Source organism: Girardinichthys multiradiatus, chromosome 11, assembly GCF_021462225.1.
Source record: "Girardinichthys multiradiatus isolate DD_20200921_A chromosome 11, DD_fGirMul_XY1, whole genome shotgun sequence".
Lineage (NCBI taxonomy): Eukaryota > Metazoa > Chordata > Actinopteri > Cyprinodontiformes > Goodeidae > Girardinichthys > Girardinichthys multiradiatus.
Window position 1 is genome coordinate 3,026,693 of NC_061804.1, and position 14,817 is coordinate 3,041,509.

The following is a 14,817-nucleotide window of genomic DNA, read 5'->3' on the forward strand; positions in this document are numbered from 1 at the left end:
GGTTGATCCACTGACAACAAGTCTGTAATGTATTTTGGTGCTAAGCCATTCAGTGATTTATAGTCTAACAGAAGTATTTTAAAGTCTATTCTCTGAGCTACAGAGAGCCAGTGTAGGAACTTTAGAACCGGGCTGATGTGCTGCACTTTCTTAGTTCTAGTGAGGACGCAGGCAGCAGCGTTCTGGATCAACTGCAGCTGTCTGATCCACTTTTTAGGCAGACCTGTGAAGACACCGTTGCAGTAATCAATTCTACTAAAGATAAACGCATGAATTAGTTTTTCAAGGTCCTGCTGAGACATTAGTCCTTTAATCCTGGAGATGTTCTTTAGGTGATAGAAGGTCAACCTTGTTACTGTCTTTATGTTCCTCTAAAGGTTCAGGTCTGAATCCATCACTACACCCAGGTTTCTAGCCTGACTGGTGGTTTCTAGCTGTATTAACTGAAGCTGTGTGCTAACTTTTAAACGCTCTTCCTTTGGTCCAAAGATTATTACTTCAAGTTTTGTTTTGATTCAGCTGAAGAACATTTAGGCCCATCCAAGCATTGATTTGTTCTAAGCATTTTCCCAGCGCTTGAATGGGTTCATGGTCACCTGGTGACATCGTAACGTATAGCTGTGTGTCGTCTGCATAGTTATGATAACTTATGTTGTTGTTTATTAAAGAGTTAGCGGGAGCATGTAGATATTGAATAGGAGGGGCCCTAAGATGGATCCTTGGGGAACGTCACATGTGATTTTTATGCTCTCTGATGTAAAGTTACCTACTGACACAAAAAAGTCCCTATTCTTCAAGTAGGATTTAAACCAGTTGAGTGCTGTACCAGAAAGGCCGACCCAGTTTTCCAGGCGCTCTAATAAAATGGATCAACAGTGTCGAATGCTGCACTAAGGTCCAATAATACCAGCACTGTGGTTCTTCCACAGTCTGCATTTATACGGATGTCATTGAACACCTGGACAAGAGCGGTCTCTGTACTGTGGTGAGCAGGAAGTCTGACTGGAAGACATCGAAGCGGTTGGTCGTTGTTAGGAAGTTGTTTAACTGCTGAAACACAGCTTTTTCAATAATCTTACTGATGAAGAGGAGGTTTGATATAGGCCTGTAGTTCTGTAGTAGCAGCTTGTCCAAGTTGCTCTTTTTCAATAGAGGTTTGATAATTGCTGTTTTTAGGGTCTGGGGGAAAACATCTGACAAAAGGGACGTGTTTATTATCTGAGTTAAATCAGATGTTATTACAGGCAAAGCTTCCTGAAGGAAAGCTCTGGGTAAAAGATCGAGACAGCAGGAAGAAGAGCTTAGTTGGGGTTAGGTTAGTTTTTCAAGTTTATTTGGTGAAATTGGGAAATTTTGTCAAAATCAGTTCTAGTTGGAGACAACTTTGGTCCAGGAGTTGATGTGGATGTTCTGACTGCCTCTCTGATCTTTTGGGTTTTTTCAGTGAAGAAGTTAACAAATTCATTGCAGGTCCTGGTAGAGTGGAGTTCAGATGCTACGGTTACAGGAGGGTTTGTTAACCTGTCAACCGTGGCAAATAATGCACCAGCATTGTTCATGTTTTTACTGATGATCTCAGAAAAGAAAGATTCCCTTGCATTTTTCAGTTGTAGGTTATATCTGTATAGTCTCTCTTTATAGATAATATAGTGAACCTGGAGTCCAGTCTTTCTCCACCTGCATTCAGCTTTTCAACACTCCTGTTTTTCACTTCTGACTGGTGGAGCACTTCTCCATGGAGACATTTTTTCCCCAGAAACGACTTTCACTTTAATTGGAGCAATTGAATCAATGATGTCTGAGATTTTAGAATGAAAGTTATCTACCAGCTCATCTACAGTGTTACAGGGCAAAGTGGAGGTAGAAGAGTAAATCTGGTTAAAGGTTTCAGCAGCACCGTCCTTAAAGATGTGTTTTCTTATCATGTCTCTTTGGCTAATTCAGTCATTGCAGATGATGCTTTCAAAAATAACAGAAAAGTGGTCAGATGGAGCAACATCAGTTACAGACACCTTGGAAATGTTTAAACCCTTAGTAATGAAGTCATTGATTAAAAATGATTTTCCTGACAGAGATCTAATGTTCAATAAAGTCAGTTTATATGACTTAGTTGCTGATATCAACTCTGTGTCTGGTTGTACCTGACAGTTTATGGCTTTCATTGATTGTTTATTACTGTCTCTTATCCTTTTGGCTTTGTTCTTTCTGTCACATATAAGCACAGAGATTTTACAACTATCTCCAATTAGGGGCCCACGTTTTTCCTGGATATGCTCATTTCTGATAGTCACAGAGAAGTGATTTGAAGGTCCTGATTAGGAGGAGATAGATTAGGAGGTGGTGGAGGTCTGCGGCATTTGGAAGATGTTGGTTTAGTAGCAGAGCCTCGGCCACGGGGGGTGTTGAATGGAGAAGATGTCAGCGCCATTTGGGTCCTGATTTTAAGAGCTCCTTTCATGTTATCAGAATCCAGTAAAGCAAAAAGCGGGCTCAGTGGGGAGATGGGAGAGTTCTGTGCGGTCTGGGTCGGAGTCTGGGGGGAGGGGGGAATATCGGTGGGGGGTACACTTATCCTGTGGATTTCGACGGGGAGACCTTTTGTGATGACCTCTCTTTCTCAGCCAACTGGCCCGTTGTCTCTGCTGGAGCTGTTGGAGGCAGCGTTATCATTGTTGTTGATACTCCATGTTCTCTTCTGAAGGTCGAAGCTGCTGGCGGATTATTTACTGAATAGAAGAGATTAGATGTGAGACGTCTGGCTCCTGGCTTGTTCAAACAGAAACCATCTTGCTTGAAGAGGTGTCTTTTTTCCCAAAAAATATTGAAGAGATATCAGACACCACGTTACTGGTATCAATCATAACCTCTGTGTTTTTCTTGTTGCAGAAGTTTTTACAGCTGTGTTGCCCACTATTAGGGTTCTTGATCCGGTGGGGTACTTTTTCTCTGGCAGCTTAGGAGAAGACTGTTTAGAATGAAGGTTGTTCTCAAACATTTTATTGATCTCAGAAGATGGATAGTTTTCCTGGTTTTCATTCAGTAGTTGGGCAAATCTGTTTTGGAGGGGAAATCCATTATTTCCAGCTGTCTCACTCCTATCAGTTGTTGTGACAGCAGCTCGCTGTCGAAGTCTCCTTTTCCCAGGGGAAATGGTGGCATTTTTTTGTAATTCTGGCCATTCTAATTTATTTAATTGCTGAGTCGTCCACCTTGATTTTTTTTTGGGCACGCGCCGTCAACTTTTCATTCTTTCGGGGTCGATTATAAAAACATGGTAAATGGACTGAACTTAAATAGCACCTTTCCAGTCATACAGACCGCTCAAAGCACTTTACTAGAGCCACATTCACCCAATACGCAGATCGGTAGGCAACTTGAGGTTAAGTGCCTTGCCCAGTGGCACATTGACAAACAGCAGGAGGAAACTGGAATCGAACCCACAACCTTCAGATTGCAAGATAACTACTCTTCCTACTGAGCCACAGTCACCACATTGAAATCTTTTAGAAAAAAGAAGATAATAATAATAATCATTGGGCGTTGCTAGTAAGAAGTAGTTTTACTCCAATATTTCCATAATTTTGGTTAAGAGATAAAAAGTTAGGAGTAAAAGAATGCAAGCAAGCAGGGAGCTTAGGAGAAAAGCGTCTGAGCAGGAAGAGAGGCGGAAGCAGAAAGGTATTAAAGTTATGATTATAAAAAATTAGAACACCCTTTGAAAGCATGTGTTTTTCCTAACATATTTTGATATATAGATATTAAATGCAAATTTTAGCAACACTAAAAACTTGACAAGTTTTTATAGATTTTATAGTTTTTTTTAATGTAGCCAGTCACACAAGGACCATACACTACAAGATCTAGACCCTTTAGTACAGAGAATGACAATTATGTTTTTTTGTTTGTTTGTTTGTTTCACACATAAGACCATCCACACAGTATCATATTTAAGTTTTTTTGTATTTAAACTTTTAAATTTTTGATGTTAAATGCAAAAAATGCCATTTCTGGTGAGGCATAAATGATCACACACCCACAATTATTCCCACACAGATGTATATATGTACATAAATGTACATCTGTGTGAATGTCTGTACGTCAGATACACATGATGAGAACATCATTTTAATAGGATTTTTGTCCTTTTCGACGTCAGACACATATGTTGTTGTGTTCCTGACTGTTCAACTGAGAGTGGACACCATAGTGACATTAAAGGAGCAACCCGAGACCTTCAAGAAGAAGATTGTTGCAACTTATGAGTCTTGTAAGGGATTTAAAGAAGACTCAAAATTTTAAATTTTAAATCTGTCCTTCCACTGTCTGGAAAATTCTACAAGTGGACATACACAACAACTGTCCAGGTGTGGCTGTCAAAGCAAGTTAATCCAGAAACCAAACTGCAAGATGCTAAAAGAAGTGCCTAAAACATCATCATGGGACCTACAACAGGCTCTTTTTACTCCTGATTTAAAGGTGCAAGCCTGTACAATCAGTCTGTACATGTTTAAGTTTTTCTGGGAGGTGTGCAAGAAAGAAACCTATGCTCTCTAACAAAATCATGAAAGCCAGATTAAAGTTTGCCAGAGGGAAAGTAGATAAAAAAAACAGGATTTCTGCACCGCTGCATGGTGGCACCGTTGGTAGCAATGTTGCCTTGCAGTAAGAAGGTCCTGGGTTTGATTCCCGGCCAGGGGTCTTTCTACATGGAATTTGCATGTTCTCCCCGTGCATGTGTGGGTTCTCACTGGGTACTCCTGCTTCCTCCCACAGTCCAAAGACATGCCTGTTAGGTTAATTGGTCTCTAAATTGCCCTTAGGTGTATGAGTGTGTACATGGTTGTTTGTGTGTTGTCTGGTGACCTGTCCAGGGTGTACCCTGCCTTTTGCCCATAGACTGCTGGAGATGGGCACCAGCTCCCCTGTGACCCCCTATGGAATAAATGGTAGAAAATGACTGAGTGACAAACCAAAATCAGCATTACAGGAAAAGGGTAATCCAAGTCTTCATTACCACCATTATAATACCATCTACATGCAAACCCGCTGCTTGGGAGGCAGCTTTGGAACAACCTGTCCTTTCATACCAAGAACCTCATTAAACTTCAATACCTGTTTGAAATGTTTTTTTATTCCTTGGCATTTAAAACCTTTACATGGCGAGCACTTTGGACAACTGTTTTCTGTTTTTTTAAATGTACTAATGAATAAATTTCAGTTGACATTTACCTTCCTGAAGAAGTACACCTACCTCCTTCCTCATTTAAACACCTAGTTTTCGCTAAATATGCACCACTGTCAGTGCTGCAGTCTTGCAGTCACCTGAAGACAAACCTTGTTTAGACTCCTTTACTGCCCTTGATTTTGCATGTCAGAAACCAGAGAGCAAATCTTCAAACTGTTTATTGCTTACTGAACATCCGAGATGAACTCATTTAGTGGCTAGCATGCAGGTGACCTTGATGCCGCTGGACTTTTCTGGGATAAACTTATAAAGGGGAAAATTATTGCACTGGAGCAATCTCTCTCTCTGGAGAGTCCTTTATCCAGGACACGAAGAGGGAACATTTGTGTCAGCGGCAGAATAGTTGTCCTGGAAAGGACACAGAGTCTCTTCTGTGCTACAGGTGTTTTCTCTTACTGAAATTCCAGTGCTGTGAAAAAGTATTTGCCCCCTTAACAGATTCCTTTTGTTTACTTTATTATCACACTTAAAGGTTTAAGACTGTCCAACAAATGTAATTATAAGACAGAGCTAACTAAAGTAAATACAAACAGCAGTTTTCAAATGATGTTTTTGTTCATTAGGGGAAAACAATTTGGCCCTATATGAAAAATGTAATTTTTCCACTTGTTAAATCCTTAATAGACTTTGATTTTCTTTTACCACACCCAGGCTTAATTTTTACCTCACATTAGGAATTTAAATGAATTAAGCAGCACCGCTGACAGCACGAAGTAGGCTCAAGCAGATGGGAAGCAAAGTCACTGACATCTATCAGCCTGGGAAGGGTTACAAAGCTATTTCTAAGCTTTTGGGACTCCAGCGAACCACAGTGATACACATTATTCACTAATGAGAAAACATGAATTAATAGTGAACCTTCTCAGGAGCAGCAAACTAACCAGAATTACCCTAGAAGCACATTAACAACTCACCCAGGAGGTCACAAAAGAACCCAGAACAACATCTAAAGGGCTGCTTAATAAAGTTCAGTTTCATGATTGAACAATGAGAAAGAGGCTGGACAAAAGTAGCTTCGATAGCAGAGTTCAAAGGCCAAAACCACTACTAAGCAAAAAGAACACAAAGGCTCATCTCACATTTGCCATAAAAAACATCTTCAAGATCTGCAACACTTGACTGACGAGACAGAAGTGGAACTTTTTGGAAGGTGTGTGTCCAGTTAAATCTGGCATGAAACTAACAACATTTCAGAAAAGGAACAACAGTCAAACCTGGTGGTGGTAGTATGGTGCTGTGGGGCTGTTTTGCTCCCTTAGGACCTCAACGGCCTGCTGTAATTGATGGAAAACAAGCCATTTATGCTCGAAAGCTTGAAATATTGCTGAATTAAAACAATTGTGCAACAATGTAAAAAAGTTGTTAGTTATAGAAATGCTTGATGGTAATCAGGTTTAGGGGGAAGTTACTTTTTGCAAAGGGCCAGGTTGCTCTGAAGGGCTTTTTTCCCTTAAAAATGTAATCATTTGCTTTGGATTTACCCTGGTTATATTTAATATCAAGTAAAACAGTATGAAAAACCTTTTTACTAGTACGAAATGAAGGGAGGTGAGTATGAAACTGGGCTAAGAACTGGCGAGGGTGCTGGTAATTACAAACTTTTGGTCATTTTGTACCCACCTTTTTCAGATATGAAATGGTGGACATATTGTATCGACCATTTGTCCATTCGAACTTAACACAGTGACTTTTTATGCCTGCTTTGAAAGAAAACTCAATAATTTAAAATTAGTTCAACCTGAAACATTTGAGGGCATTAAAATACAAAAACAGAAGGACTCTGTTGAAAGGGAAAGACATTTTCATGGCACTTCATGGCACATTTATCTTAAGGTTATAGCTAAAAGGAAGTGCAGTGGAGTGTAAAGCTGTACAATCTGATAAATAACATGAACTAATCTAACACATCAACTGCAAGCTTGTAAAGAACTTCAACCACACTTTTAATTCATATAGATATGTTTGCTTTTCCGGATGTGTTACTGTTTGATCTCTCTGGCTGATCTTTTTTGTTATTTATGGTCAGCTGTGAAGTCACGTGATCCGCTGTAAGGGGTTAAGCTCCACATTCGCCCTTTGCTGGACTGGATAAACCCTCCTCCCACTGAGGGATTACTGTTCCTAATGTACTACAGGCTATTGTGGAAGGAACAGAGGCGCTTGCATGTGCTCGGAGCAAAGATAAGAGAATTACATCTAAATCAACAAAGCATAAAGATATTGTGCAAAAGTCTCAGGTCATTTCAATTTATTTTTTATACTTTGCCTCCAACGAGACTTTATGGGAGTACAGTGGTCTTAATCAGCAGCTCTTCAGGCTTTCTGAAGATTTTTCACAGTTTTTCTTTGACCATTTGGTGCTTTGTGAACACATTTTTAGTTACTAGCTCTTTGGGAGCTGGTAGCTAAAAATGTGCAAACAGACCTAGTTTCCATAAATAGCTTGATCATTAATTCTTAATGGTTACATTTAACACAAGCATATAAAATAATATCTTAATAAATAAATTCAAAACACTTTAAATAAATATACATTCCTGCATTTTTTCTTCCCTTAAGCATTTCTGGTTTTTTGATTTAATATTATTAATATATTTTAGACAACATGTTGGAAAAAATGTCATCAGATAATTTGATTCAATTTATAGCCTGTACTATGCAGAGCAGTGGGCATGGAGTGTTTTACCTTGTTTTAAAACTCAAATGTAGTCTTGTGTGACCATTTAAAGTCCTGATAACTCAACATGTTTCTGTTTGTGATGGTAGGACACGTACGGCCTGGTATCACTCCCAACCAACCAAAACCACTGGTTGTCATGTGGAGATCACTATTATGGTTGTTATGGAGAGCTGGTGACTCCGAGACGCAGCTCTTTGAGATTAGGGGATGTTTGTCCTCACTGTGCAAGGTGACAAAATAAACCCCAGTCCTCATCCAACCTTGTTTGTCAAAGTTCCTGTTTTAAGCTCTTTAATCATTATTCTGACTGTGGATCTGGGCAAGTTTATAGGGGCAGCTATAATCTTCCAGACACTTTCAGGCCTATGAAGATCAATGCACATGTGCTTAACTTGAATGGCATGTTCTTTTGTGTTTCCCATTTTTAAGAGTGGTTAAGAGAACTGGGCCTGTATGTCACATCATATTTAAACTCCATGGAAACAGGATCTCATATATAACTAGATAACATTTTGTACTCACTCTGATCATCTTAAAATAGTAAAGTAAAAATTTGAATCTAGTTAGAATTATGTGTGGCAGTGGGATATTTAAAAACAAACAATTTATCCCCTTATAAATCCATTAACTCAAATCAGTGGTTGGATTTTCAGAAATGTTCAATGAGAGATTAGTCTGCTGCTTTACACATCTTTCTTAGGTGTGCTAATAAGAATAGAGGGTGCAGTTAGTTTTTCCATGTGCCAACTGCTTAGATAGATAATTATTATGAGTTCAGTCATTTTAAATACTGCTGCTACTTAAGTTTGCTATTTTTTTAACCCTTTTAACAAATTTCCAAATTAATCTTTTATTTTTATAACAGTTTAATAAAACACAGAACAAATCACTACCCTGTTAAATCATTAAGGACAAACATATCTGCCTGCAAAAAGCTATTTAAATCTCTTAACCCACTGCAGTCTGCCTAATACTACCAAACATTCAACAAGTTGGAGGATTTTATCCCTTTAAATGTCAGTTTGATGATGTCACTGTTGTTATTTATTTAAATTTTTTTTTAAATATGTTGTTTTCAGTGTTCCAAATGTTGGTTGGCTGATGGATAAGAAAAATCAGTCTTAAATATGCCAAGCCAAGAAAATTGACTTTGATCTCATCAAGCCCTGCCACCGTGGAGCTTTTTAACCACCTCGGTGACTTCAGCCTGAGTGACGTAAGAGTCCAACCCCAAGTCCCCAGCCTCTGTTTCCACCAGGGAATGCGTGACGGCAGGATTGAAGAGATCCTCGAAGTACTCCTTCCACCGGCCGATAATGTCCCCAGTCAAGATCAGCAGCTCCCCACCCACATTGTAAACAGTGTTGGCGAATCACTGCTTCCCCCTCCTGAGGTGCCAGAGGGTTTGCCAGAATCGCTTTGAGGCCAACTGGTAGTCCTTCTCCATGGCCTCACCGAACTCCTCCCAGGCCGAAGTTTTTCCCTCTGCCACGGCCCGGGTCGCGGCACGCTTCGCCTCACGGTACCCGTCAGCCGCCTCAGGAGTCCCACAAGCCAACCACAGCCGATAGGACTCCTTCTTCAGCTTGACAGCATCCATAACTGCCGTTTCCACCAACGGGTTCAGGGATTGCCGCCGCGACAGGAACCGCAGACCTTACTGCCACAGCTACGGGCAGCAGCATCGACAATAGACGCGGAGAACATGGTGGTGATCAGTGGACAGCTCAGCCCCTCTCTTCATCCGAGTGTCCAAAACATGCAGCCGAAGGTCTCAAGACACGACAACAAAGTCAATCATCGACCTTCTGCCTAAGGTGTCCTGGTGCCAAGTGCACTGATGAACTTCCCTTATGCTCAAACACGGTGTTCACTATGGACAATCCGTGACTAGCACAGAAGTCAAATAATGAAGCACCACTCAGATTCAGATCAGGGAGGCCATTCCTCCCAATCATATCTCTCCAGGTGTCACTGTTGTTTCCCACGTGGGCACTGAAGTCCCCCAGCAGAATAACGGAGTCCCCAAGAGGGGCACTATGCAGCACCCCCGACAGGGACGCCAAGAAGGCCGGGTCCTCTGCCCTACCACTCGGCCCGTAGGCTGAAACGACTGTCAGAGACCTGTCCCCGACCCGAAGGCGCAGGGATGCGACCCTCTCATCCACTGGGTTTACCCTGGTGGATGAGAGGGTCACCACTGGATCTGAAGATCCTAGGAGAGGTAATGGAAGAAGAGGCAGGCTGGAAGAAATGACAAGAAACCAGAAGAGCTAATCAGATGGAATGAGGAGCAGCTGTGGCAGAGAGAAAGTAGAGCAGCTGAAGGAGAAAGACTAATTCACCAGAGCAGAGTAGAAACAGTAATACAAGAAAACCCGGGTAAAAATATCAAACACATATCTATCAGAAAATAACTCTGGAGGAATAAAGTACACTAGATTAAAGTGCAGAACAACAACCCAATAAGGAAAACACCTAACAACAATAGGCCTAGGAAAATGAACTAAAGAAAGCAAGACCTAATGAACATATTAAACTGCAAGGCAATGGTAAAATACTCACACAATAGAGAATCAAAACTCAGACCCCTCAGGATCATGACATCATGTTTAACATTTACTACCCTGTAAAGTCATTTGATGACAGATAATCCACTCAAAACCACAACCTATAATATATGTTATTACATAACATATAATTAAGCATTTTGCAGTGCTAGGGTTCAGTTTTATGGAAAAATAATAAAGTTTTCTAAATTTTCCTGTTCATCACCAAATGTATTAATAACAGCAGTTTTTTCTAAGTGATTTCTGATTGCACTAACTTAAAAACATTAAACTAAGGGTTAGAAATTAAGTGTTAAAAGTTCAAACAGCAATGCGTCATACTGTGCCAGTGTTTGTTCAGTAGTAACTACGTTTGTATCCTGTTTGCATCATGAATATTGTGGTTATTTTTGTCTTTCTGTCAGTTGCATTTATATTTTTCTTTGCATCGGTTCTGTTCTGGCTGCAAAATAAATGACCCCTTAAGGACAATTTATTTTAATAAAAAATAAAGCAATATTACTTAATAATAGACATAATAATAAGGATTTCTTAGCTTCTTTCAGCCACATTGGAAAAAGTTATTTTGTCACACAGTTCAATAAATGACAGTTAGTAAAACAAGCTAAAATTGAAATCCATGGCAATCAACGGACTAATGCACAGTGCATTAAAAGAGTGCATGAAACCTGTATTGTGCAAATGACATTAGACAGTAATTTACTTGGAAATTAGTCCCACACATGACCTATTATGCCGAGGTAGGGGGTAATGCATATAATAATGACACTAAACTTCTTAATATGCTACAAAAAAAAGCTTTAATAACCACAAATGGTTCAGATTATTATGATCAAACAAACATAATATTTCTTAAAATGCATCCCTTAAAATTATATAATTAAAGAAACATTATGAACTTGGGGGAAAATGTGTGTTTAACAAAGTAAATGTCAGAACAAATACATATAAAAAGGTGTACATCTGTTTAATGGTAAACATATGGAATAAGTATGATGATGAATTAAAACAATCTTGATCGTATTTTTAAAAATGCGCAAAAAAAAAGTCAAAGAACAAATATAAATGTGCGGTCCAATTAACCTGCTATGGGAGACATGATATCTTCTAATTAATCTTTATTTTAGTATTTTAATATTTTACAGGGGTTTCTCAATAGATTTGAATATTATTTAAAGGTTAATTTATTTCAGTAAATCAATTTCAAAAATGCAACTCATAAATGATACAGTTGTATTACACACAGAGTGGTATACTTCAAGGGTTTATTTCTGTTAGTTTGAAAGATTATGGCTTACGGCAAAGGAAAACTTTAAAAACAGTTTCTCCGAAATGTATTTTAAGACCAATAAAATAGAGATTTCTACTACAGAAATATTGTGTTATGGTCCGCAGAATCAGTCACTGACACAATCTACAAGGAAGTTAAGTCACAAAAGACCATGGCTAAAGAAGCTGCCTGTTATCAAGCACATAAAGGCAAAGTTGAGTGGAAGGAAAACATGTTAGAAAAAAATGCACAGGCCAAATAATCAATGTCCCATAATCAGGAGGAAGAGTGGAGTGGCACAGATTTAAACATGACAAAGTCAAGAGAAAGATAGGAGACACCATACCAAATAAGGCAGATGAGCTGCAGGGCTCTAATAAAACAATCTGCAGCAATGCCTGCCCATATCATACAGTATACATGAATGCAGCTTTCAGTAGGCCCACATTTCCATATTTAAAAGTTTTTTTTCATTGGTCACATCTAATTTTCTAAATTTCTTTGGCGTTCTCATTAGCTATGAGTCATATTCAATAGAATTAACAGAAATAACAGAGCGAATAAATATACGTATATATGACATTTACTTTTTGATCTTAATTAATTCATGAAATAAAGCTTTTGAAGACACACCTGTATATCAGTATATACAATCATATTAAAAAAAAAACTTAAAAATGCGTTCTAATGAGGCTCGTTTGTCTTGTTAAAAGTCACTTTTTAAAATAACAACCTTTAAGCAACCTTTAGGCAGGAATCAAACAAACTTTTTACTAAACCTAGATAATATTTTTTTTATTGGTCTGATGTAATATTCTAAACCTTAAATGTTGAGTTTTCCTTAGCTGTAAGGGGAAAATGATTATAATAAAACAGAAATAAAGGCTTGAAATTTTAAAGCTTTATTTCACGTTTAGAGTTTAAAACACCAGTCTGTGTGTAATTAATCTTTATAATGTGTTTTGCTTAGTGAATTGAGTTACTGACAAAATGAATTTTCAATAATGTTCTGATTTATTAAATATGACTATATTAGTACTTTTCACATCTTGTTTTAGTTCAATTAAAACATATAAAATATGTTTTAATTTATTCTGACATAATACAGACGCATGCAGCAAGATTCGTGATGTCGTACATGAAAGTGACACAATGTCATTATTATTCTTCAATTTTTATTAATAAATAATCAATAAATTATTAAAGTTTAAAGGAGACCATGACATCTTGCTTAGATAATAATTCATACATTTCTTTTGTTTTATTCTAAGGTATTTTATTACGTAAAGGTCACCGTACTTCCTCCTAACAACACATGGGCTCCTTCGTGATGGCATGTCTACAAAAAGCTCTCCGACGTCAAGCAGGCAGCGCTGGCTGCGTGCGCGTTCATGACAAACACCGTCTTCCATCTGACGTCACCTTCTGATCAGCCGAAATCCCTGATAACGCGGCGCGCGCTCCCGCTCGGCTCTGAATGGGGGCTCAGTCCAGGCGGTGACAGCTCGTCCAGTACGTCTAATCCACGTCTCGCTCCTCCAGTCCGGTCCGCCGCTCTCCGACACACCGGCAGTTCACGGACCCCGCTCCTCCGGTAGTACACAGTTATTCAGGTAGTATTGCAGCGCACCAACACCGACACTAGTTGGAGGTTAGAGTGTTCTGACTCTTCTCCTTTTCAGACCCGACAAGTTATTTGTGTTTGTGCCTGACGGGCGGAGCTGTCTCTGTCTGTCCAGGAATGAGAAATGATGGCCGGCTCTGCAGCAGAGGAGAAAACCTTCCGACGGTTCCTGGAGCTCTTTATCCGGGAGATGAGGATGCCTCTGCAGGAGAGCGACCCGGTGCCGATGCGCCCTTTGTCGGACCTGATGTCTGAGGACGAGGTGGAAGGAGAATGCCTCGACCTGTGCCTCCAGCACCTCTACAAATAGTTAAGTGTGCACTTTCTGTCCTGGCATGCTGACGTTTCCGTGTTTCATCGGTGTGACTGTGTTTTGTAATGTTTTATTTTATTTTATTGGGGTTATTCCAGTGAAGGTGAGCGAACTAAATTACCCCTCGAACCCAGCTGGCGGGGCTCCCGCAGGGATGCCCCAGGGTGTGTCCAACTCCAAGTTCAGACAAGTGTCTCAGCAGGGGCGTTATGGGGAATTAAACCGAGCCAAAAGCAGAAGTTAACGCTCCCCTCTCCCTCCTTCCCCTCTGCGCGTTGTGGTGCGTTAGTTTATTCACGCTGGTCTTTTTTTGTTTTGTTTTCTGCGCCTCTTTTTGCGTCTTTCCTCAAATAGACCGCAGCGCCGTGACAGCTGGAGGTCTAGAAAAGGTGAACCCCTGCTTTTGCGTAACAGCACAGCGTCACTGTGGTGTAGGAGTTGGGGAGGAGGGTGGAGGAAGCCATCGCCATCACTGCTGAGCGCGGCTAAAAATAACCTCACCGGTTGTTATTAGAGTCGATCGTTAAACACTAAAATCCAGCGCATAGACTCACTGGCAGCCTTAATGGGAATACGAAATGGAAATAGCTGGGATGTTATGCCGCTCTCTCCTTTAAGAGGGAACTCCAGGTGTATATCAAAAACAAAAAGGAGGTTCCTCAATTAAATCTAGGTGGGGGGATTTTTCTTTTCCACTTAAATTGACAGCTGCCTCAGATGTGCACAGACTTGGCTGAAGCAGTAAAACTGAGAGAGCGCTTCGCCCTGAGCGCTGCTGCCTGGCCTGGTTTTGAATCCAAAATAGGTGCAGAAACTGTGCTGGGAAGAGCGAGCTGGATGGACTCATCTAGGGCACAAAGTGACAGGGGGATAGTTGCCTCCATAAACGTCCAAAAATATGATTTTTAATCATTCACATCTGCTACAACCACAAACGTTTTTATTGGGATTTTATGATGGACCAATTATACATGAAACTTTTGTGGGGTTTTCAAATCCTTTCAGAAATAAAGATCTGAAAAGTGTGGTGTGCATTAGATTTGTATTCTACTTCTCTGAGTTAATATTTTGCAGAATAACCTTTTCTGAATCTTTTGGGGCATGTCTCTACCATT

General features: G+C 39.9%; 1 protein-coding gene across 1 annotated transcript in view; it reads left to right on the forward strand.

Annotated features, from left to right (window-relative positions):
* The first annotated feature begins 11,402 nt into the window (after nucleotides 1–11,402).
* Nucleotides 11,403–14,817, forward strand: part of ppm1e (protein phosphatase, Mg2+/Mn2+ dependent, 1E) — a 61,298-nt gene continuing 57,883 nt past the window's right edge. Inside the window, exons 1-2 of the mRNA XM_047379046.1 lie at nucleotides 11,403–13,378; nucleotides 13,505–13,698. Of these exons, the coding sequence (XP_047235002.1) occupies nucleotides 13,514–13,698 (185 nt within the window). The 5' untranslated portion in view covers nucleotides 11,403–13,378; nucleotides 13,505–13,513. The remainder of the gene's footprint in view (nucleotides 13,379–13,504; nucleotides 13,699–14,817) is intronic.